Source organism: Podarcis pityusensis (assembly GCF_964106645.2).
Source record: "Podarcis pityusensis genome assembly, chromosome: 5".
Classification (NCBI taxonomy): Eukaryota; Metazoa; Chordata; class Lepidosauria; order Squamata; family Lacertidae; genus Podarcis; species Podarcis pityusensis.
Genome location: NC_138032.1, coordinates 11,240,656 through 11,265,989, shown reverse-complemented (window position 1 = coordinate 11,265,989; position 25,334 = coordinate 11,240,656). Strand labels below are relative to the sequence as shown.

At 43.3% G+C, this 25,334-nt stretch overlaps 2 protein-coding genes across 3 annotated transcripts in view; one reads left to right on the top strand and one right to left on the bottom strand.

The window, feature by feature from the left end:
• The first annotated feature begins 606 nt into the window (after nt 1–606).
• The window catches only part of KCNMB2 (potassium calcium-activated channel subfamily M regulatory beta subunit 2), a 316,176-nt gene continuing 291,448 nt past the window's right edge, over nt 607–25,334 (top strand). For both annotated transcript variants that reach the window (XM_081008311.1, XM_081008309.1), the window contains exon 1: nt 607–823. In XM_081008311.1, coding sequence (XP_080864437.1) covers nt 771–823 — 53 coding nt within the window. In that variant the 5' untranslated portion in view covers nt 607–770. The remainder of the gene's footprint in view (nt 824–25,334) is intronic.
• On the bottom strand, nt 18,578–20,718 carry LOC308477610 (uncharacterized protein; the record flags this gene model as incomplete). The annotated part of the gene is made up of 2 exons (XM_081006340.1): nt 18,578–18,836; nt 19,620–20,718. Coding segments are annotated over 2 exons (1,101 nt in total). The 3' UTR covers nt 18,578–18,834.

Below are 25,334 nucleotides of genomic sequence, written 5' to 3'. Positions count from 1 at the left end.
GGAGAGAGGTCTTGTGCTTGGGTCCCCCTCTTGTGGGTTTCCCACAATGCACCTGGTTGACCAATGTGAGAACATGATGCTGGACTGGATGGGCCATGGGTCTGATCCAGCAGTATCTTACTGTGTTCTTATATTCTTAACAATCATATCTCTGTCATACATATTGTCCCTGCCTGTCCACTCACTATTTCAACTATCCAGCTGCATTTCCCAGAAATTGTCTCGTGGTAGGTAACTATTTAAAAATAGAATTCTAATTTTAGAGAGAGACCTTTCTCCTTCACACACACCCCACAATAAAGTTAAACCAAAAGCATGGCCCAGAGAACCTTTTCAATCACCCACCCCACCCCCTTGTCCGGATATCACCTCACCCTTGCCATCTGTCAATAAAACAAATAGGCTCCGTTTGTTGTCCAATTGGCTCTGCAGACCTTGCCACATCAGAAAGAGTTTTATTCAGGGTTGGCAGGGACAGTGAGGAATGGCTGGCAAGCGAGAGGAAAACGCCGTTTCAAAAGAGCCCCTTGCATCACACATGCTGAGTTGCAGTTCCAGAGGAATTACTGCTTCACGACTGGAAAAAGTTAACAACCAGCGAGAGGATAGTCTTTCTCCGTCTGTTGCTATGAGTGCTGGTCTATAGGGGTGTAGCTTTCCTCTTGGGTTTCTTTGTTTGTTTTGCATATTGCTTTCCTCTTCCTTCTGGCAGAAGGGACTTTTTTATTATTATGGTCAGGTGAGGTGCAAAAGCCAGTGCAAAAGCCAGCATGGAGCACCCGAAGGAAACCAAGCTCGCCTTGGGCCAGAAAGAAAAATGGGGGTAAGTGGAACAATAAAATTAAGCTGCTTGGAGGTTGCTGGGCATTTAGTGGCAATGAAATAATAGGAAACTCAGGGCACAGCGGAGCCCAAGCTAAGTTTCTAAGCTAAGTTCCAGCTGGTTGCAATGGGAGACTCAAGTCCAGACTTTTTGAGGGGTACGCTCCGTGTTAGTTGCTTGTAGCAAAAATAACAAAGAGTCTTGTGGCACCTGAAATTTGTGATGGAGTAAGCTATGGTGGGCTACAGTCTGCTTCTTAAGATGCATGAAGTGTTATTCTTCGTTATCGGGGGGTATGTGTACCCACAAGGTTTATAGGGTAAACAGTCAGGCCAGAGGGAAATTAAATGCAGAGGAGTGTGGACAAATTACATATTCAGCAGTGGTTCATCCCAAAGCAGTGCTCAGTGACACAGACAACCTGGCATTGGTAAGCCAATGGGCACAGATAATGGGCTAGCCACCCTTTGTCTTTTAGGTTCCAACTTACATTTCTCCCATTGAAATCAATGGGACTCAAGGAGGGCTTACATGGAGCAGAGTGGTGCCTCGTGATAATCAAACCATATTCACGAGTGCAATTGTAGGAGGTGAAGGAGAAATGTCTCCTATGTGTTTTAGAAGGGGGGGATATGGTTACTGTCAAATCCCCCCACCCATTGTTTTTCTGGTCTGTACTTGTGGCAAATGGCATAAACATTGAAAATAAGACTTGCTGGCTGCAGTTATGAGCTCTTTAGCTTTATAACGACCATTGATATTGTTGGTGGCTGCACCCAGTTAACGAGAGGAAAACATAGACTTGCACTTGCTGAACAGTAAATACACCCATTAGCAAAATTCCAGTTTTTGAATAATTTTGGTGCTTCCCTGCTTTCTTTCTTTCTTTTCTTTTTTGCGGGAGAAGGGGTTAGAATGGTCACGAAAGGTGAGGGCCATGTTTCTGTGGACTGTGGAGATTGTGGGTCAATGTCCTCTCCCCCAATCCCAGCTATGATTATTTTATGGGCAAAATGTAATACAAGAATTGCAGCAAAGGCCGAGTGAGCAGTGAAATTCTAATGAAGGGATCCTCTGAGGTCTCTGACTGTGGTTTGTTATTGAGGGCCTCCTTGGATGAACACAGGGTAGAGAAGAACTTTGTGGTCAAATTGTCGCCTTTGTTGGGTGGTGTTCCTGCTCCCGTCCCTACCCTTTGCTTTTTTGCCCAGTGCTTCATCAAAAGAGGTTTGCCCGGTGTTATTATCTCCTTGAGTTTGGCATATATTCGGAACCTTATGTGCTCAGCTGCGCTGCATCGCATTATGAAGAGGGCAATTTTGAGGATGTTTGATGAATCCCTGTGGCTAATAAAATAAGCACCCACTTGGCTGGGAATATCAATTTGCAGCCATAATGGTAGCACAAAGTGAACAGCTTTAAGTGATCCTGTTTTTATAATCCTATAATCTCGATGCACTTTGATATGCATGCAGGAAGTGTTTGCAGCTGGACTGGACTGTGTGATAAAAAGAAGAGCGAGGCAGGGGAGCAAATATCATTAAGCCAAACATAAACTTTCAGCTACAAAATCCATCTTTTTTTTCACAGGAGTTAGAAGGTTTGTGGAACTGTAATTCTTTCTAAAGTCGGCCCTGCTGGTTTGCCATTGCTTCATCTGAATGCTTCATACATAGAGATATTTTGCATTTATGACTACAGCTTTGCTGAAAATTATCCAGTTTTGAGGCGGATATTAATAATTTCAATGAGGTAGACAATTTTCTTGAAAATCTCAAAGATTATGTGAATTTTCACCACAGGTAGATCGATAGTTTGGGACCATTGTTTTCAATGACTGCTGCTACTTCTGTTTGATCTCATGATCTGACCCATACACCCCACCAGTTTCTGCATTTTTCTCCCTCCTGGATCAAGCAAATGGATGCTTCCAGCCAATCAGAAAATGGGACAATGCTGCAATGATGACACAATGCAGTCTAGGTAGTTAGATTTGGCTACGTGACTGCATCATGGAGAAAGCAAGTTAGAGAAATTGAGAGAGAGGGCCACATAGATTTAAACACAAATGTTTTCAGAAGGAGTGCCAGTGGGGGGATATCAAAGGGGGTTTGTGGTTGCACTGACAAAAATATCTTTCAAAAAACATTGTTAAGTAGGTTTAAACTCTGCTTCTGGTGACATATGAGCATGCAAAAATAAAATGATGTGGTTGGCTTATATATGTATTGGAGAAGAATGTCTCATTTGGCAGTAAGGAGCTGTCAAATCAGTTTTCAGAAGGTGGTTTGTTTGTAGCTTGAAATTCTTCTGAGGCAGTCTTGGTTTCATAAATTACATTTCATATGATTTACTACATCATTCCGGTCAAATCTACTGCTGTCCATAGTCCAATTTGGTGGCAGTCAAAATGGGTTTCTATTTATCATTTCCTGAACTTTTTTTCTGCATCTCCGGTGCTTTATTTTTCTTATTGATGACCACAATAGCCTTGTGAAGTAGGCTACACTGAGATATATCAGCTTGTCTAAGTCCTAAGAGCTGCAATTTCATGGGTGACCGCTCAGTTGGCAACCCTACAGACTAGAGTCAGCCATGCATGCATTGGGGGGGGGGGAGAGAAGAAGGCGCAGATATGCATGTCATTTGCATATGACCGTTCACATGGACAAATGTAAACTTAGAATTACCATAGCTGAAATAGAAATGCAATGCATCTCATCATAGTGGGGGAGACTGTGTGAGTTGGTGACCTGCCTGCCTACTCTGTGAGCCATCCCACTACTAACAGTGAGTGGGCAGCTTCAATGCCCAACTATTCTCCTATCTTAAGAGTTCTTTATCGTTAGACCAGGCTTGAATCAGACAGCCCTGCAAGTGGTGTGACGGTTGGAGTCTTCTTCTTCTTCTTCTTCTTCTTCTTCTTCTTCTTCTTCTTCTTCTTCTCCTCCTCCTCCTCCTCCTCCTCCTCCTCCTCCTCCTCCTCCTCCTCTTCTTTGGCAATCACTCGTAGCCTAGTAAGATTGTGTTACATAAACACAGTCTTAACAATGAGTCCGTAAGTGACTGTGGAGGCCAATTCTGGATCCACATGTCCTTCCACAGTGGGGACATTGGTGGGAGTTGATCGCAGTGTGGATTTGCCAAGCGTGCCTTCCTCTTAGCACGTTTCTCCCTTGCGTCCTGAGTTTGAGTGTCTTCAAAGCCCATGACACCTTTGGTAAAGGCTGTTCTCCAACTGGAGCGCTCGCAGGCAAGTGTTTCCCAGTTGTCGGTGTTTATACTACTTTTTTTTTTAAATTGCCTTAATGCAATCTTTAAACCTCTTTTGTTGACCACCAGTGTTACACTTTCCATTTTTAAGTTTGGAATAGAGTAGTTACTTTGGAAGATGATCATCAGGCATCTGCACAACATGACCAGTCCAACAAAGTTGATGTTGAAGAACCATTGCTTCGAAACTGGTGATCTTTGCTTCTTCCAGTACACTGGTATTAGTTCATCTGTCTTCCCAAGTGATGTGTAAAAAATGTTGGAGATACTGTTGATGGATTTTTTCAAGGAGTTGGAGATGTATCAAACTAGGAACAGGTAAACCTATATTCCAGTACTGTAACTTCTGCTTTTGCGGTGGAATTTCTTCTCTCTCTTGTCCTCCCATGTGCCCCATCCATCTTCCCCAAATCTGTTTTAGAAGGCTTGGGTAAAACCCAGAGAAATAATAATAATAATAATAATAATAATAATAATAATAATAATAATATTTATACCCCACCCAGTTGACTGGGTTTCCCCAGCCACTCTGGGCGGCTTCCAGCAAAATATAAAAAGCATAATAAAACGTCAAACATTAAAAACTTCCTGATACAAGGCTGTATTGGGAATTTATACAATTAAGCCTCTTTTTCCCCATGAATTTTTGTATTTTAAGCTTGTATTTGTGAACTAATACATATATAGCCAGAGACTTGCGTGCATAAAATATTTATGTTCTGCTATTTTTGGGGTGTTCTTGGATTCTGCACAAAAGGGGATTCTATCCCCTTTTAAACATCTTAAGAGAGGCAAGGGTGAATAAAGAGTATGTTAGTACTAAAATATCTGGAATTCTTACCCATGCAGAAACGCCTTCTAGGGGCGGAATTGCTCAGTAGATTGGGGACAGGTTTGAGAGAGGAGGAAATAGAGATGGATTTTGATTGCACAAGTAAAAGTCATTCCACTAATGCAAGGACTGCTTTGGGACTTCCTCCTTTTCTGCTGAGGATCATTTGAATGATCTTGAATTGAATTGAGAACTAAATGAAAACCAAACTGATTAGTTTTCTAAAGGGATAAATGTGAACTGGAATTAGTTCCTTTTGAACATGTTGAACTAGAATGAGTTCCTTTTTAAGGTGAATGTTCCAAACATCCATCTATTTAGCTATATCTATCTATCATCTATCTATCTATCATCTATCTATCATCTATCTATCATCTATCATCTATCTATCTATCATCTATCTATCTATCTATCTATCTATCTATCTATCTATCATCTATCTATCTATTTATCTATCTATCTATCTATCATCTATCTATCATCTATCTATCTATCTATCTATCTATCTATCTATATCTATCTATCTCTATCATCATCATCTATATCATCTATCAATCTATCTAAATACAGAATATTTGAACACATCTCTAAGTACAGAATATTCAAACACATGTCTCCCCCCTGGAAACCTAAAATGGTATGATCCAGGAATTACGTCGCCACTCTGACCTTGTTGAATACATAAAATGGCCTGAACATGCGGCCCAAGTCCTGAAATGGAGCTATGTGAATATTACGAAGAAGTTTACCAAAAATATTTACACCCATTCTAGATTCCATCTGTGAAGATGACCTTTCGAAACCAAGTTAATAACCACCTGACAAAGAGAAGGCATTTTTGAGACTCAGCAGGAAATAAAAAGAGAACAAACATCAAAGCAGTCAGCTGGAAACAAAGAGAATTAAAACACATGATGGACGTGCGATGGGTTCGGGGAGGGGAGTGAAAAATCATGAGGAGAAAAAACACTTAAAAAAAATATATTCATCAGCGTGCACCCCAGGAAGAGATTTATCCAGTCACCATGAAAAAATAACTAGTGAGATCACAAGGGTAAGAGGAAAATAAGATAAGTAAATAGCATAAATAAGGAAATGATAAACCGGGTATGCAGAATTGCATTTGGAATATTGAAAAGAATTTTCTGATGTGCAGACTTTGAGTGTGTAGGGGGGGACATGACACAGTGCTACCCCTATGTATGCCCTGAATCCATGGAGCGATTTATTTATTTTTAAATGGAGGGATTTGATACAGTTCACAAGCAGGCCTTATGAAGAATGGTTGAAGGAACTGGGTATGTTTAGCCTAGAAAAGAGGAGACTGAGAGGGGGACCTCAACCCCTAGAAGTTGGCTCCTATGCTTCAAACATGGTGGATTTTCTTTCCTTGGAGGTTTTTAAGCAGAGGTCAAAAGTCACACTTCTCTGAATTTTGCCATGCAGTTCACCAGCAGAGTAATGCGTACAAACATGCACATGTGAGTGAAAGTAACCTAGAAAAATGTAATTGCATTAGGGAAAAAGTGGTTGGCAAAATGTATCTGTTAGGCAAAATGCTATACAAAAAAAAATGTATAAAGCCAGGCTCTACCCATCTTCCTGTTCCACCCTTCAGTTCCTTCCCTTTGGGATCCATTCTGCTAAGTTATCTTTGAGGAAGCAGGGTGGAGGCTTCCACTGCAAGAGTGGGAATGATATTTCCCAAGGCACTCTGTGCAATTTGATAAGATGCACGCCTGGAACACCATCAGCACAGATGCACCAACATTACAAACCAGTAAAGAAGGAACAGAGAAGGTTTTGCTTCTCTGTTCTTTCAAAGAAAGCTTGCAAATACTGAATTTGCTTCTTTCTGAATTGAAAAGCTTGTCCAGAATATTAGCAAACTCCTCTCATCATTTTGACTGCAAATGTCCCACAGCTTCATGAAAACGATTTTTATTTAATTCTCCAGATTTATTTTAAAACAAAGAAATTACTTCCATTTCTTTCCCAGCTTTCTCATGGTCCTCCTTCTTGCGTGACTCGGGGCTTTTCACATCAGCCTGGTTGCACAAGAAGTTCCACCACAGTGGTTTTCTCGCCTCCATTTGATTTTGTACAGTGTTGAAATGGATCTTGAACCAGGACCACCAGCAACCAGTCTTTGGCGCTTTACCTCCTGTGATAACTCAGAAAGCAAACTAGCATTTACACTTAAACTACACTTAAATTTTAGCACTTAAGAGCATGAAAGAAGCATCATCTGATGCTTTGCCACATTGTACATCCTGTTAGGTGACTTCACAAGACAGTTGAGGCACACCAGGCAAAGAGTCTGAAGGTTCATTTTTTCATATGTGGTGGAGGTGTAAAAAAGCAACAAGCTTTTGGGAAATGATACATAATGAATTGAAAAAGATGTTTAAAATAGTCATTCCCCCAAAGCCAGAAGCATTTCTTTTGGCAAGAATAGAGGCAGAGGTTAAAAAAAAACAACCCAAACCCACCTTGGTTAAATTGTTTATTTATGCCACCACTGCAGAAAGAATTTTGTATGCACCGAAATGTAAAAAAGTTCCAACAAAAGAGGAGTGGACTTTAAAACTATTGGACTATATGGAGATGGCAAAATTGATGGCAAAAATAAGAGACCCAAAAGACAGAAAGTTTGTGGAAGAGTGGAGATCCTTTTCAAACTATCTGAGAAAATATTATACAGTGGTACCTCAGGTTAAGTACTTAATTCGTTCCAGAGGTCTGTTCTTAACCTGAAACTGTTCTTAACCTGAAGCACCACTTTAGCTAATGGGGCCTCCTGCTGCCGCTGCGTCGCCGCTGCACGATTTCTGTTCTCATCCTGAAGCAAAGTTCTTAACCCAAGGTACTATTTCTGGGTGAGCGGAGTCTGTAACCTGAAGTGTATGTAACTTGAAGCGTATGTAACCCAAGGTACCACTGTAGTCAAATGAAATCACAGGCAGGACTGGAAATAAAAGCAAAGGAATGAAATGTAGGGTATATGTTATAGAAATAAGTATTACCTTTAAGGCGTAGATAAAGGATTTGCACAGAAATATAGAATCACACAATCATAGAGCTGTAGAGTTGGACACACACACACACAAACACACGAATGACATACCAGGCCCGTAAGGTCAACTCAGCTCATGAGTCTTAGCAACTCATTCCTATTCAGTGGTACCTCTGGTTACGAACTTAATTCATTCTGGAGGTCCATTCTTAACCTGAAACTGTTCTTAACCTGAGGTACCACTTTAGTTAATGGGGCCTCCTGCTGCCACCATGCCGCCGGCGCATGATTTCTGTTCTCATCCTGAGGTAAAGTTCTTAACCCAAGGCACTACTTCCGGGTTAACAGAGTCTGTAACCTGAAGTGTTTGTAACCCGAGGTGTTTGTAACCCGATGTACCACTGTAAATGGCAACGTAGACTGCCTTGCATTGTATTTGACCTATCATCTTCCACCTTTCTGGTCCCTCTGATTCTGGATCCTGAACCTCAGCCTTCTGCAACTGGCCATTCACCCTAGTTGCTTGTGACAGAAGCCAATGGTATAGCTTAGTATGAGGACACTTCCTGTGTTCCTGCAAAATGGCCTGTAGTTCGCACACTATGTCTACCCATATATGCTAACGTTGCTTTGATTAGCTTGCAGATCGAAGGAATTACAGGACTTAACAGTTTCAGAGAAGAGGATTACTGTAATATGTTTATCTCTGGTTTGCAATTGCTGAAAGCTGATTATGTCCATATCCAATAGGTGGCAGCATTAGATACAGATCGAGGCCTACGGAGCAGAAAGCCCGCTGTAAACATAAAACGTCTGGCAATCTCAGAGTGTTCGGAATTTACCAGGCACTCAGAAGAAAGCTAAAGCGAAAAAGCTTTTTTCCCTCCAAAAGGCACTTTGGGTCTTAGAAAAACAACATCAACTTAGAAGCGCTTGGAGGGGGTGTGGAGAGAGAGCGAGAGAGCTGAGGAGGGAATGCTTGGGGCATAAAAAGACCTGAGCAGACTGGCAAAAGGAAATGGGGGAAATAATTATTTGTTCACCTGCCGAAAAATGAAGCCAGTGAATTGAATGAGCAAGAGAGTTAAAATGTCAACAGTGAGCTCTTGCTTCATGCAGAGTTAGCTTGTGGAGCACTAGTTTACCATGTGAAGCTTGGGGGTTTTTGTTTTCAATTAAGACTTTGGCATCAGCAAGCGAATATCAGGGATTATCAGGTAGGCATCCATTCCAGGGCCTTGGGGCTGTCTATCAGTAAGGTGTAAGGTAATTCTGGCATCCCCTGGCCAGAGAGAGTTCCTATGTTGGTCCTACTTTGTGCCTATTGGGAATGCCTTAATAAATGTTTATTAGTTTGAATTGCTTTCAGTTTTCAGTACCATGGACCAGAGCAGTAGTGGATGGCATGGTGGAGAGCCATAACTCACCCGGCTTCCAATCTTCCATATTGATTGGAGGATAGAGAGGGCAGAGGCAACAGGCAGGTTGGTGCAGTGTAAGGGCAGTGGTGGAGCCAGTCCAGCATTCCTGGCACTACATTTGATCCCACTGGCCGTCTTGATGCTTCAACATTCCTCCTCTTACCTCCCAATATGCAGCAGTGATTCAACCAACTGGAGGTCAAGTGAGTGGCAGCATCTCACCAGGCCATCCACTACTGAATCTGGTCATTCTTCTGGGCCATCTCTCCATGGTCGGACTTGAATTTTTTGAGGGGGGGGGAACGGACCAAGATGGTGGCTTTGGGGGATTCTGTTCCACTCATAGCCAACTATGAGATGCCTCAGAAGTCTATCTTGTTCTCCATGATTATGGATATCTCCATGAAACAACTGGGAGATTAGGTAACACACAGGAGCCCTCACTTGTATTCCCCAAGAGGGGCTGGCATTTTGATGGAAGTATCAGAAACAGTGAAGTTTAGTAACTTTTCAGTTCTGTGAATTTTTCTTTCTTTCTTGGCAATAAGCATGATGTCTCTTAAATCTGGACCTGAATTTAAATACCACACAAGATACCTAGGAGAACTTTTGTTTTTTTTCCTTAAAAATCCCTTTACTGATTTCTAGGAACTTCCACTTTTTTAGCATGCTTAGAAATCAGAAAATATCATTCATGTTTAATAGACAGAGAATTTGAGGATCTTTACAATTTTACAATATGCAGAGAATGACATGTGTTGAAAAATCAGAGAGAGGAGCTGAGGGAAGTCTTGGGGGGAGGGGGAGGGTTCTTCTTGGGGTGGGGGGAAGGGGGAAACAATGAAGATGATATGTTTTGATAATTTGTTTGTTGAAATTCTTAATAAAATTATTATTATTTTTTAAAAAAGAAAATATTCATGTTTTTTAAGCAAAGGAAATACTTTGACTAAAATAATTATTATCTTTATATCCAACTTTTCCTTTGTGGAGTTCAGGGTAGTCAATATGCTTCTCTATGGCCACATTCACACTATGTATTTAAAATATTATAATGCCATTATGATGTAATGGTTTTCCCCAAAGAATTCTGGGAGCTGTAGTTTGTTAAGGGTGCTGAGAACTGCCAGGAGATCCCTATTGCCCTCACAGAGGAAAGATTCCCAGAGTTCCCTTTGAAGAGGGATTGATTTCTAAACCACTCTGGAAATTGTAGGTCTGTGAGGCAAATAGGGTCCTCTCAGCACTCTTAGCAAACTACAGCTCCCAGAATTCTTTGGGTGAAGCCATGACTGTTTAAAATGGCATCATAGTGCTTTAAATGTATGGTATGAATGTGACTGAGGTCAGCCTGTGAGCTTCATAACTGAGCGGAGCTTCAAATTTGTTTCTCTTGACTCAATCTCACACTGTTACCATTTCACCACACTGACTCTCAAGATGAAAAATAAAAATCGCATTGTTAAAACCAAGTACCAATACAGTGTAATAAGAAGCAATTGTGTAAGCTCTCTTTTACAGAAGAAATGATCTAGCTTTGGTTGGTGATAAATTCTCATAAGCCTTGTAACAGCCACAATCTCTTCCTGAATTTTTTTTTTTCATTCCGTGCCAGAGATTGGTGTCAATGCTTTCAAACATGACTGAGGTTAATACATTTATTAACCCATCTCCAGCAGTGATTTCCTGCCTTTCCCAGCCCACTTACTTTCCTGAGTCCCAGGTCCTTTCTTTTTTTAGAAAAGGGGGACTTCTAAATCTCTAAAATCCAGCATTACAATTGCAGAGTAAAAATACAAAATAAAATGGAAAGTCTCCCATTCCTGACCCTTACATATTTCTTTGCCATCAGCTATGTCTGGCCAATATGCCCCTGTGAATTGCGCCAGACTAGAATATGAAAAAAATAACAACCAGATGAGACACTTTATTACGGTCAGGTCCAGCTTGGCAGAGAATCAGTAGGAGTGCAAATAACTAAGTCAGTATCTACTCCAATTCGTACCGCTTCAAACAGTCCATGGCTAAGGCCAGGTCAGCAAGACAGGTCAGTTTCAGTGTAACCAGGGATGAGGAGGCACATCCATACCCAACCTGGACCATCTCTGAGCAAAGAAGCCTGAGGAGGAAGGGACTCTAGAGGGGACTGTAGGGTTATAAGATAAGCCACTTGAACTCCTTTAATTAGGAGCTCGTCTGATAATATTTATTCACCGTTAGTAATTCCCCAGAGGCAAGTAGACAAAGGCACATTACTACTGAAAAGGGAACCTGCTCTACTAGATACCATGGCTGTCAATTAAAACAAATAAAGGACTGGAAGATGCATGACCACAGACCAGGTTTCTATCATTCAGGTTCATTCAGGTTTTCACCTATTTCTTCCTTCAGTGGCTTTGCATCCCTAGCATCACACCTTTACCTATGGGCCCTAATTATTATTATTATTATTATTATTATTATTATTATTTTATTTATACCCCGCCCTCTCCGGCCAAAACCGGGCTCAGAGCGGCTAACATCAATTATATAACACATCAAGATAAAATTAAGCAATCAATTGAAATACATCCTAGAATCAAATCAGAATCAGAGTAAAATCTAATCAGATGGCAACCCAAGGTTGGGGACCTTAAATGCTCACCAGTACCAATGGACCACATCCCAGGCTCAGCCGATAGCCACATACCACTGTTTTCCTTAATTTTCAAGAGTTGGCAACCCTGTGACCTCACTAGGTCCTACCTTATAAAACTATCAAGATCTTCCTCTTTGAGTCTCAAGGTTTAGGATGCTGGAGACTAGAGATGGGGCAGGAATTTGACTCCACCTGCCTCCAGTTCATCTTCAGCCTATCTCCCCCTCTAGCAAAATGACCAGTTTTTATTATTTGCATCTTCTTTGCACCCTGCTTGGGGTTATGTGATGACTGCACAAGGGAAGGGAGAGAGATAAATTCATTTCAGATCACATTTAAAGGAGAACCTGTCTAATGATCACTTTCCAAAACAGTTTGAGAACCAAAGCACAGCCATCCTTTGAAATTCTCTGAATTTTGTGTCACCTTTTTCCAGGGACAATTTGAGCACATGCATTAAAGACATAGTGGGTTGTCTCAGGACTTATATTGGGATTGTTTAGGATTGTGCTGTTAGTAATACACAAAGTAGACCCTTCAAAATCAATGGACTTAAGCCAAGTCAATTGATTTCAATGGGTCTACTGTGATTATGGCTTGCTTTGGATACAACCCATATCCCTGTGATGCAGGGAATGGCTGCTATTCATTTTTCTCCCCGCTAACCCACCTGTAGTCTCAGGATGCTTATTGTTCAACCTTGTTTTTAAACTTGCTTGGTCGCCACAGGCAACTAGGAATTCCTCAGAGGTGAGTTCACATAACTCCACGCAGGAAGTGGGCAGCATGGCAGACCAGGGACCGGTTACTCCATTCTCCCTGTGGCTCCCACTTGGTTTCCATGCTAGCCACAGGACAAGGAAAGCCTCTTGCTAGAAAATAATCATGGTGCTGTTTTAGACTGGCATGCAAATGGACTGAACAGTTCATATTTAACACTGGGCAATCATATACTAATTAAAGACAGCAGGCATATTACGTGGCTGATCAAAATATTCCTCACAATCTCAGCTTACCACTAGCTTTGCAGTCTTCTTAAATCTCGCAAGAATAATAATTATTTATTAAATTTATATACATCTGAAGATCACAGGGTGGCTTACAGTACGAACATTATACTGGATAGTACAGTATATGTAGGGATGCGGGTGGCGCGGTGGTCTAAACCACAGAGCCTAGGGCTTGCAGATCAGAAGGTTGGCGGTTCGAATCCCCGCAATGGGGTGAGCTCCCGTTGCTCGGTCCCTGCTCCTGCCAACCTAGCAGTTTGAAAGCACGTCAAAGTGCAAGTAGATAAATAGGTATCGCTCCGGCGGGAAGGTAAACGGCGTTTCTGTGCGCTGCTCTGGTTCGCCAGAAGCGGCTTAGTCATGTTGGCCACATGACCCGGAAGCTGTATGCCGGGTCCCTCAGCCAATAAAGTGAGATGAGCGCCGCAACCCCAGAGTCATTCATGACTGGACCTAATGGTCAGGGGTCCCTTTACAGTATATGTAACAACCACATGATTGAAAAAGCAGCCTTGTAAATAAGTTCACAAAGAAAACTCGTGTGAAGACATTTTTACTAGCCTGGTAAGAGGTTTGCAGCTGCACACAGAGGAGGAAGAAGCCTCATAGAAGGCTATTGGGGGGGGGGAGCCTCCCATCAGGTCTTGCTTCAGAGATTTGAGGCTTTCTGTGTCTTCCCATTGACTGACATGGGAAAATAATCAGCTTTCACTTTTTGACAGAACTGGAAGAAATGAGCCAGCATAGTAGCCGTTGCTGAGTGGACCGAGCCTGTCAAATTTCAGACAGATGAGGTTTCTGTGTGAGGTGATGTCTTCAACATTTGAGGGGTTTTTTTTTAAGACGCCTATAACTTTTTTTATTTCTTGGCAGAATTAGATTAAATTTGCAGGCATAGCTGCCCCATCTCAATGGATGAAGCTGGTCAAATTTCAGACAAAGAGGTGCAAAGTTTTTCTCCCCCAATGGGAGCCTAATATTTTGTTTGCAAAGCATATCCTCCAACATTTCTCCAATGAAACTAGGAACATCCTATTTATTATTATTATTATTATTATTTTATTTATACCCCAGCTATCTGACTGGGTTGCTGCAGCCACTCTGGGAACTTCCAACATATATAAAAACACAATAAAACATTTCCCCCCCCCAAAAAACCTTCCCTACACAGGGCTGCCTTCAGATGTCTTCTAAAGGTTGTATGGTTACTTATCTCCTTGGCTCAGGGGGTCGCATAACTCCATACCCTTCAACATTTCTCCAATGAAAATAGGGACTCCTAAGGAAAAGCAGAACATTCTGGGATCAAATCAGAAACTGGGACGGCTTCTGTAAATCTGGGATTGTCCCTGGAAAATAGGGACAATTGGAAGGTCTGGCAAAGTGATTTTATCTCCCTCCCCCAATACACACAGGGTTTTTTTGGAGAGTGGCAATTTGTAGGAAAATGTTACATACTGTAGCGGTGCCCTAAGTAAATAGCCTGCAACATTTCAGATGCATGAGGGCATTGGATTTTGATCAGGGAATGAAGTCTTCACCAAGGCCTAGTAGATGGTCTGTTTCTGGAAATAATCTGACAGGCTCAGTTTTATCTACAGTAGACCCAAGTATTTTAGACACAGCCCTGGATATGTGGTCTTGAATAACCTAGCATGAATTTCCTTATTTCTCTGTAGGCCAAAATGCCCTGAAGTTGCACAGGGAAATGGGTGATTTTTGGTTGATGATACTGAGCCATTGGTGAGTTTTAGAGTCATGAGCTAATGCATTTCTCATCTCCATGAGAGACTGAAATTTATAGGGCCTTGGAGGGACTGGTCAGGTAAGGAAGAGAAAAGAGAGGGGAGAGAGTGGACTTAATCATGCAAAAGAGTAGGGCTGAAGGCATATGTAAGATTTTAAATAAGACCAAGTCTAAGGAGATTCTGTCAATTTTGGTTTATGTTTTCCAGGTTTATGTTCCTTTCTCCACATTTTCCCATAGGTTTAAAATAAAAAAGGCCTTGTGAAAATTCATCAACAATTTTGTGTGAATTTATCCTAATTCATGCCATTTGGCCTAATATACTCATTTTTGCAAGCCAGTTCTCCCTAACGTAGAGGCTTTCTGTATGTTTTGTTCACTAATAGTGTGAAAGAGTCATGTTTCTGAGCTTAATTAGGTGGGTGGGCAGGCCAGATATTGCCCACCACTCTACTAAAGACTCCTAACCTGGGTAGAAGCACTGCCTCTCCTAAATCTTAGCATAAGATGTTAGCAGGCTGGGGCTCCTCAAAGCTGAAGTATCTGGGTGGGTATTGAGTGCTGTCTGAAAGAAGCCTCTGTATTGGCTGCTTTCATCAAAGGAGGAGGGATGTGCTGGTTTAGGAGAGTCTTTTCTCCATAGGGACTCTTGAATCCTGGGACGTGTGGCAAGCAGCCATAGAACTGTATACTTGTCACTTTGATGATCACACAGGAAAGGCCCTCAGGACAATGATGGGATTGATGATACCAATTTGAAGTCCCAAATGTGCCATTTCACAGCAAAGCTTGCTCTGATGGCATATTCCTGCCTTCAGTTTCCACCTTGCTCTCAAAAGATTGACTGTTCGTTTATATCCCCTAAGGAAGCAGCTGGCAGGATGGATGGACTATCCAACTTTCGAGAGCCACACACCTTGTTAAAAAGGAAAAAGGAAAAAAAATGAGTACTACTCAATAATTCCCTCAAATTTATGTCCCTCAGAAGTGTCATTACAGTAATCTCCCCAAACATTAGTTCAGCAAACAGCTTTTCATTTATAGCTGCATCACTGCAGTAATCCACATTGTGTGGTTCTTTTTTATTTCTCTGGTGATGTTCAAACAGTAATTTGTGAGTAGAGAAAGTAATTTACTATCCTTGCCCATTTCTTTGGTCCTTAGGTAAGGCTGATGGTGCAAGAGAGTTTTTATTTATTTTAAAATATTTTCTAGACCGCCCCTCATATGGGAGAACAATCCCAGATTTAGGGTGCAAATGAAATAGAATTAAAACCACAATAACAAAAAGCAAATAAAAAAACTAGGAGCAGATAAAGGGAGGCAAAGCAATACGAGCAAGAGCAATACCACAACCTAGTCCAAACAGCAGCATTCTGTTAAGGCCTGCTCCAATAAATCGGTCTTTTTGCCAGCACCAGAACTTCATTAGGGTTAGCGCCAGCCATATCTCATAGTGTAGGATGGGTGCATCTGGTTAATTAGAGAAAGACTATTTATCCTTGTCTATTTATTCATGAAGTATGGCATGCAGCATCTTAATAATTCTACAATTAAATCATTCTAATTACAACAAAGTTAAAATGAAAGCCCTGCACTCAGGACCTGCAGCTGGAAATAATCTGGGCATGGAAACTGCTTGGCTTACGTTCTGAAGCCAGCACAATGTCAGAAGTCACCCACCACACCCCAGTCACTGCAGTAGTTCTGGGGGAAACGTCATTTTCCAGAGACCCACAAGTACCCTATCCTAAGACATTATCAGCATACTGGAGAGAGAAGGGGGAGATGTTGTTGGGATACTGCCAGGGAGATAAAGTCCATCATGGCCCCCAAGCCGTCTGCCCGACGATCCATCGACCTCCCGTAGGCACGCAGCGACATGAGTTTCTAGAAAATCTCTTGCCACATTCTAGAGCTCATGCACACTCTATCAGCAATTAGCACAGCCAAAAGTTGCACTCAGGAGAGCATTATTTACAAGTTTATTCAGTGTTGATCAGAACACAGAAAAACACGACTGCCTGCTTTAGTGTCTGCAACACCGAGAGAAAACGAAAGCAACAGAAAACATAAACATCCTGTGAACAGGAAATACGCAGACTCTGACTCACAAAGCCTGCTCCCTTTTAAGGTGGAACGGAAATATCCTAACATCCTCCCCCTTTCCGTGTAACCTGTAGTACCTGTGGTTCAACCCAATTGCAACCTTTGTACGTAAACCTTAAGTTGTTCTCTGTTAACAACCTTAGACAACAGATCAGCAGGAATTTCATTTCCTGCCATGTAGGACACCTGAATGAGTCCTTTCTGAATACACTCTCTTGCACGATGTAGCTTAATCTGCAAGTACTTGGTCCTTTGCTTACAACTCTCCGAGTTCAGCAAAGCCAAACACGATCTATTGTCTTGATACACTTGTACAGGACATTTCACAGAAACTCTGATGTCCTTAAACAGTTGCATCAACCATTCACAATCCATGAGTGAAAATGACAGAGCATTGAGTTCTGCTTCACAGGAACTTAGGCTCACTGTCGTCTGCTTTTTGCACAACCAGTCAAACAGGCAGTGGTTGTACATGTAGCATACTCCAGAAGTGCTTGTACCATCCGTGGTATCACTTCCAAAACTTGCATCTGCAAAGATTTCAAGACCTCCAGTCTTCTGACTGGTGAACCTCAGCCTGTAGTGCATAGTCCCTTTCAAATAGTGGGCTATGCGCTTCAGAGCTTTCCAATCCTGAACAGTAGGATTGTTGGCATGTCTGCTAAGCAGGTTACAGCTTACAGCAATGTCAGGTCTTGAGCATCTAGCAATGAAATTCAACTTGCCTAGAATGCATCTGTACAGCGTTGTGTCAGAAAACGCTTCAGCAGTACTGTCTACCTGGTAACCTGTCACCATCGGTGTGTCTGCTGGGTTTGCATCAACCAAATTCAACCTGGTTAATACATCAACAATTTTCTGTGTTTGGTGTACCAGAAAATTACCTGCTTGGTCCCTCTCCACCTGCAGAGAAAGATAGTTGGATATCTCACCAAGATCTTTCATGTCAAAGTGCTCCTTCAGTTGAGCTAGGGTGCTTTGGTACAAAGCCTGATTCTTCCAAAACATCAGAAGATCATCAACAAAACATAAACAATACAGTTTGTTTTGCCCCTCCTCCTTGACAAACACACATGGATCAGCTTTGCCCTGGTGAAAACCTAGAGAAAGCAATGTCTCAGTGAGTTTTGTGTTCCAACACCTGGCACTCTGCTTGAGACCATATAAGGATTTCCGCAGTTTACAGACCATTCCCTTCTGTATCTGCATCCCGTCAGGTGGAAGCATAAACAGCTCCTCCCCCAAAACCCCGTACAAAAAAGCTGTATTAATGTCATGATGGGAAACATGCAGTTTCTCCTCTGCAGCTATCTTGAGCATCAGCCGAATGCTCTCATATTTGACTGTGGGTGAGTAGGTCTCGTGGTAATCCTGTCCTGGTACCTGTGAAAAACCTCTGGCAACCAATCTGGCTTTGTGTCTGACAACCTTGCCATTCTGGTCTGTCTTGGCCTTGAAGACCCATTTGCTGCCAACCAGTCTCATTCCTGGGACTACCGGTACCAGTTCCCAAGTTTGGTTCCTATTCAAGGAATCAACTTCAGCCTTCATGGCATTTAGCCAAGGCTCAGCATCTTTAGAGGTTAACTCCTGAACCTCTTTGAAACTTGAAGGTTCCCATACCTTCTCTGAGCTACCAAGAACAGCAGTTGCTGTCTTAGCAAACTCATCAGCAAATCTCTTTGGAGGTCTGCCCTTCGTGGCTCTTTCAGATCTGCGTACTAGACGCAAGTCTTCTGGACTCATCTCCTCCTTCTTAGGAGAAAAGTGACCAATGGTGAACAGTGGTTCTTCCAGTTCATTGTCAGACGTATCAGATGGTCTGACTGAGGCCTTTGCGCTCTTGTAGTCTGCTGTGTCATCACTGTCACTGACATCAGCAGCAGCGCCGCCCACTGAACTGGAATCCGAACTCTGATCATCATCGTCATCATCATCCTCAGCAGCTTCCTCAGCTTTAGCTGCTTCTTTGACATCACCTTCATCCTCCTCTGGGTAACTCTGGAAAATTCCCACATTTTCCCCCCACTTAGGATTGTACTCAACACTCTTTGTGAACTTAATGGACTTAGAGTTGGTCATCCACACCCTGTATGCACCTTTTTCGTACCCCATGAACAAACCATGTGCCCCACGCTTCCCAAGCTCGTTGCTCTGTGGGGTGTGTACCCACATGTCAGAACCAAAGATTCTCATGTGCTTGATGTTGGGTTTCTTACCAAACATCTTCTCATAGGGGGTACAACCAATAGGTGATGACAATCTGCGATTAAAAGTGTAAACAAACGAGTTCAAAGACTCCCCCCAAAACTTCTCAGGGAGATTGGCATCATGCAACAATGTTTTCAGTCCTTGCAGCAACGTTTGCTTTGCTTGCTCACAAATCTCCCACGGAGATCCAGGACTTGAGAGGCTATGCTGGATTCCCTTCTCAGTCAGGAAAGCTTCAAACTGCTGAGAAGTGAACTCCCCGCCTCGATCAGTAAACAGACAGCCAATACGTTTACCGTGAACATTCTCCAACCAAGCACAGAATGCCTTGAACTTCGGAAACGCTTGCGATTTCTGCTCGAGCATAAACACATGAATGTACCTGGAAAAAGAATCAATTAGAACCATGAAGTACCTTGCTCCACCCAAAGAGGGCGCAAGTGGACCAACCAGGTCTGCGTGCACTAGCTGGTAGGGTTTGGAAGCCTGCCTGCTAGACTCCTTGCCTTTTGGAGCAACCTTCACCTTGTTCTCTGCACAAGATACACATTTCATGTGAAACTTACAGGGTTTGATGTTCAAACCCTCAACCATCTCTGGCATCTTGGCCAGCGCCTGCCAAGACATGTGACAAAATCTTCTGTGTGCATCATGAATGCATCCTGCATGAAGAACTTTGTTAGTTTGTGCAACACAACAAGAATCAGCATTAGATACAACAGCACCAATGTCATCATAAGTTATACAGAACAAGCCATCCATAAACTTTGCATGCAAAATGTCCTCTTTGCCTTTTCTGATGACACAGACGCTCCTCTTGAAGGAAATCTCAAAACCACGCCCAGTCAGCTGTGGGACACTGAGCAAATTGTCTGCAGCGCCTGGAACATACAGTACATCTTTGATGGTAGTGTGCAGACTTGCCAGTTTCACAGTCCCTTCTCCTGCAATTCGCAATGTCTTTCCATCAGCCAGGTGGATCTCACCTTCTTGAGGTTTGAAGGAGATAAAGAGGTGGCGGTCCTTTGAGACATGGCGGGTACAGCCTGAATCAACAACAAACCTGGCTGTGACCTTTGGAGCAGTCTTTGCAGCAAGCAAAACCTTGTTTTCCACCGGCGTGGGCTTTTGCAGCTTGCCCCCCTGCTCCTGGCCATCAGACTTGCCTTTAGCCTTTGGTGAAGCTGTGCCAGTAAACAAAACCTTGTTTTCCACTGGCGTGGGCTTTTGCAGCTTGCCCCCCTGCTCCTGGCCATCAGACTTGCCTTTAGCCTTTGGTGAAGCTTTGCCAGCAAACAAAACCTTGTTTTCCTCTGGCGTGGGCTCTTCACCCTCCCTCTGCTTCTGGCCATCTGCAGGTGTCTGCCTCTGTTTACCTTTGCCTTTCCGGCCTCTGCAAAGGCGATGACCTTGGCTCCCACGAGAAACAGAGCTCTCAGCTGCCGACTCCTTGGCTCCCCCTGGAGGCTGGAATGCTGCCTGGGATGACGTGACAGTCAGCTCCCCCTGCAGTTTGCAACCGGTGCCCTCAGCATCCCTGCATTCACACGCATTCTGGGAAACAGCCAGGACCTCCGATGCAGTCAAACTCTGGGCTGGGATGACTGGCAAATGGGCTTTCTTCAAAGCATGCCACATCTTACGTGCAGTCAGATTGCCAGCAAGCGTTTTTATTTCCTCCAGAGAGACGGACAAGACGATTACGTCTATCGCCTTCGAATTTTCGGCCTTCCATCGATCTGTCAGAGGAACTGGAGGGGCCTCACACACAGTATGCCACACTCCAAACTGATGCAGCAAGCTCTCACACCACACAGCCCAGGTCCCATAATTGTGCCGATTTAACTTTGGGCACTCAGCAGCCTCAGAAGCTTGGAAAAACTCCATTCCAGGTTTCTACTTGAGCCGTGAGTCTTATTCACTTCAGAGACGTCTTATCTCGGCAGCTCATAAATCTTGAGGCCTGCTGGGCTCGACGCCCAGACCAATTAGGCCTGCCGGACATCAAAGCTCTTGCCGCGGCAAACAGAAAAGCCTCACTTTCGCTTTTCTTCCACATACCTTTCAGCAGTCTGTCGCAGTCTTACTCTCCTGTAAGTGCTGTGAATCTGGGTCCATAACCTGTTGTTGGGATACTGCCAGGGAGATAAAGTCCATCATGGCCCCCAAGCCGTCTGCCCGACGATCCATCGACCTCCCGTAGGCACGCAGCGACATGAGTTTCTAGAAAATCTCTTGCCACATTCTAGAGCTCATGCACACTCTATCAGCAATTAGCACAGCCAAAAGTTGCACTCAGGAGAGCATTATTTACAAGTTTATTCAGTGTTGATCAGAACACAGAAAAACACGACTGCCTGCTTTAGTGTCTGCGACACCGAGAGAAAACGAAAGCAACAGAAAACATAAACATCCTGTGAACAGGAAATACGCAGACTCTGACTCACAAAGCCTGCTCCCTTTTAAGGTGGAACGGAAATATCCTAACAAGATGATATCTTTATGCTTCCCTCTTCCTGCTGCTAGGGCACTGGTGTTATTGCCCCAGTAAAAATATCTTGTTTAAAGGGAGAGGGAAAGAAAGTTGGGGTGTGGGGGGGGATCGAGGGCCAGGTTGATAAACTAAGAATTATTCTCTGGTTCAGATTTTCTTCTCTGGCTCACATTTTAAATTTGAGTTGAAGAAGAATTTGGAAGTCCCTAATCTCCCTTTCAGAACTTACTGTTCTAACAACAGATGGAGTGGCACCATCTTCATCAGTTCCAACCCCAACTTTCACTTGTTGAGCCAGCTCTAGTTTCTTCAAGCAGGTGCAGCCAACTGGTTTTCACATTGCCTCTGAAAATGCAGTTTGCAAAGCCCAACCAAATCCAAGATCCATGTTTGGCCTGTGTGAGTCATTTGCATTTAATGGCTATGAACTCTGCAGAGAATAGCCCGCTTAGGTCTAGGGGAAGGTCCACGATTGAAAAATGCAAGGTTGTTTCCGAAAGGGAAAAGGAAATTATTTCTTTAGAAATTCTGTGCAACTTGACAAGGAGGTTTATCTTTAAGCTGTCATGCCTGACACGACTGCTATTGACTGCAGCAGCTCTGTCACCCGGTGAGATGGGGAAAACAAAATCTATGAGCCACTGATCATCCTGCCAAGGGTCTTTAAGAAACAACAACATTGTTAGTCATCTTCCAGCCAGAACAAATAATATGCCTAGTTTTTGCCTGCCATCGGCTGATGCAGACTTTATTGTGTATCCAAAAGCGGGTGGGAAGCAATCAACTCTGACCCATGCCAAGCAGAGACTGCCAACATTTTGTGGCCCATGGAAGTGGATGCCATCACAGCTGTTGTGCACACAAATATTATTTATGGGATGACACAGAGAGGAAGAGGGGCCCACCATTTTCTGAATCAGTGGGGCATTTTTCGATCATTTCGCCTTCAGTCTGTGTTAGAATCACAGCCTACAGGGTTGGCCTCCTTTTGCATGGACCCCTTTTAGCTGCTGTTTCCCAAAAAAAGCTACAGATGTTGGAAGGCGTAGAGGGAAACAACTGGATTTCATTGAGGGCCTGGAACCTCAGAAGCTGCCTTATACTGAGTTAGACCATTGCTCTGTCTCTCTTGGTATTGTCTACACTGGTTCTCTAGTGTTGGTTTGTTTATTTTATATCTCACCTTTCTCCCCGTGCAGGGCCCAAAGTAACTCATCCTCAGAGGTGGATTTAGGGCAGTGTGAGTGGTACAGTCACATTGGGTGCACATCCAAGAAGGGCACCTTCTCAAAGCCTAGTAAGCACTTGTCTGGCTTCAGGAAGGAGCCATGAGGACTTTCACAGGGACCTGGAGTTCCTCCTTCTCTTTCCCAAAGCTGGGCAATTGTTTACTGGGCTTTGGGAAGGAGGTAGGAGGGCTCTAGGACCCTCCCAGAGCCTCATGCCTCCTTCCAAAGCCCTGCTTAAGCTGGCACCACCAGGGCTGTGGCCTCACACAGGGTGGTATATTACCAAAGTCCTCTCCTTTTCATCCTCACAGAGCTACAATGTCCAGTGTGGTCTTACAATCAATCTCTCTTCCCAGGAAACTGGGAAATGTAGCTCAGGGGGTGGGGATAGGGGTTTCCCAACAACTCTCAGCTCCCTTAACAAAGTACTGTGCCCAAGATCCTTTGCCATGCCACTGTTTAAGGTGGCATGAAACTGCTTTAAATGTATAGAGTGTACAGGGCCCAAGTCTTTGCAGCATCAAATGCCTTTGCCCGTTCTGGCAGCCTAGAGAATGTCCAGGGATCAAGCAAACTTTATTTCAAAGTACCATGCTTTCCAAAAAGGCCAAAAACAGCAATACAAAACTCTCCATCTACATACTATTTCTTAGTAGGCAGCATGATCAGCTTCCTAAGTTTTTTCTATTTATCATGTTCTTTCCATGTTGGCTCAGTATGCCCGTTTTGCTTTACAAATGTTCTGTCTGTGTGGTATACACCACCAATGTTCAACCAATGCCTGAACTTCTCTTTAACCTAAGCCTAATTCTTCCAATTGACTCATTAAAACGTGCCTCCATTCATTCTCATGCCAGAATTTCTGTGATCCTAAACCAAATTATCCATGTTCCCCTGACCCACAACACACAACAGCTGTTACAATCTTCCAATACCACAGAATCATTGAATTGTAGAGTTGGAAGGGACCCCGAGAGTCATCTAGTCCAACCGCCTGCAGTGCAGGGATCGCAGCTAAAGCATCCATGGCAGATGGCCATCCAACCTCTGCTTAAAAACCTCCAAGGAAGGAGAGTCCACCACCTCCCAAGGGAGATCGCTTTCTCCAAACGGATGGCCTACAGATGTTGCTGAACTCCAACTTCCATCAGCACCAGCCAATATGGCCATCAGTCATGGATGATGGGAACTGGAGTCCTGTTAAATTCTGAAGGGCACCCTGTTGAGGAAGACTGCTTTTAATACACCCGTTTTCTAATCTCAATCTCTGGCCACAGAGGGAACTAAAGTCAAGTCGTTCTTACATCCAAACCCAGTATGTTTGCCATTGTCGTTCCCTTCTGTGGCATGACAGCTATCAAGGAATTGCCACTACGTCTTGCAAGTGCATTTTTGCTGCTTCTGTATTCTGATTGGAATTGGTTCTGGGAGCCAGCTAATTTAGCACCGGCAGATTTCTACAGCGATAGGAGGCTAATCAGCATCCGCAACTCCAATCACATTGGAAACCATATCTCATACTCCCTTGATGGCCCCGCTAACATTGGCTCTCTCTCTGCCTCTTTTTTTTTCTAATATATGATGCTTAGATAATGCTGAGAAGGCTGGGCACTCAAGTGGACTAATACATGGCTGAAAGCCAGCAGCCTCCAAAGCATCTTCTCTCAGTTATCTGCTCAGTAATTAGATGACCTTGAACAAATTATGGACTTCTTTCCTAGTTCAGTTTCAGTATCTCTTTTAAAACACAATTTGGGCAAAGATGCCTCATGAAAACTAAACCGAAGGGCAGAAATGTACATGAGACTAGAGAACATCTATCTCTCTATATTTCAAGGGTAAGGAAACTCTTTCAGACTAAGGGCCAGATTCCCTTCTGGGCAGTGGAAGTTGGTAGTCCCTAGACCTGGTGGGGCAGCCTGTGGCCAAGTAGGTCATGGAGATAGGGCCAGTAATGTCACTGTCATGGACTGGTTGGATGCAGAGGAATGGTGGTAGGAACCAGCTGGGGAACCAGCCCAGGGATGGTGGTGGGACAACGATGAGAGGTCAGAGCGAGAAGAGGGAGAAGACTGGGGAGAGAAGGTGTTGGAAGCTGAAGAGGTAACAGGGCTTAGTGAGCTGGGAGAGTCTGTGGCAGAAAGCAGTGCAGAATCAGGAGCAGAAGATGGAGTAGGCAAGTGGGAAGAGGGAGGAGGGAAGATAGGCAGACTGTAACCATTGTTCAGTTCTTCTGCAATGCAGGAATCTCAGCTACAGCATCCATTACAGATGGCCATCCAACCTCTACTTAAAAACCTCCAAGGAAGGAGAGTCCAAATATGGATTAAAATGCATGCTTTAAATTTTTTAATGGCCCATTAATGCAGAATCTGAATGGAATTGGATTATAGGTAAAGCCAAGCAGAACTGACACTTCTGACACTTTCCTCCATCCCTACTTATGACCTCCATGTGCAGGTCACTTGAAACAGCCCTCATTATGCTAGAACAAATCTGTCCTGTCTTAAAAATAAGATACTTATTACTGT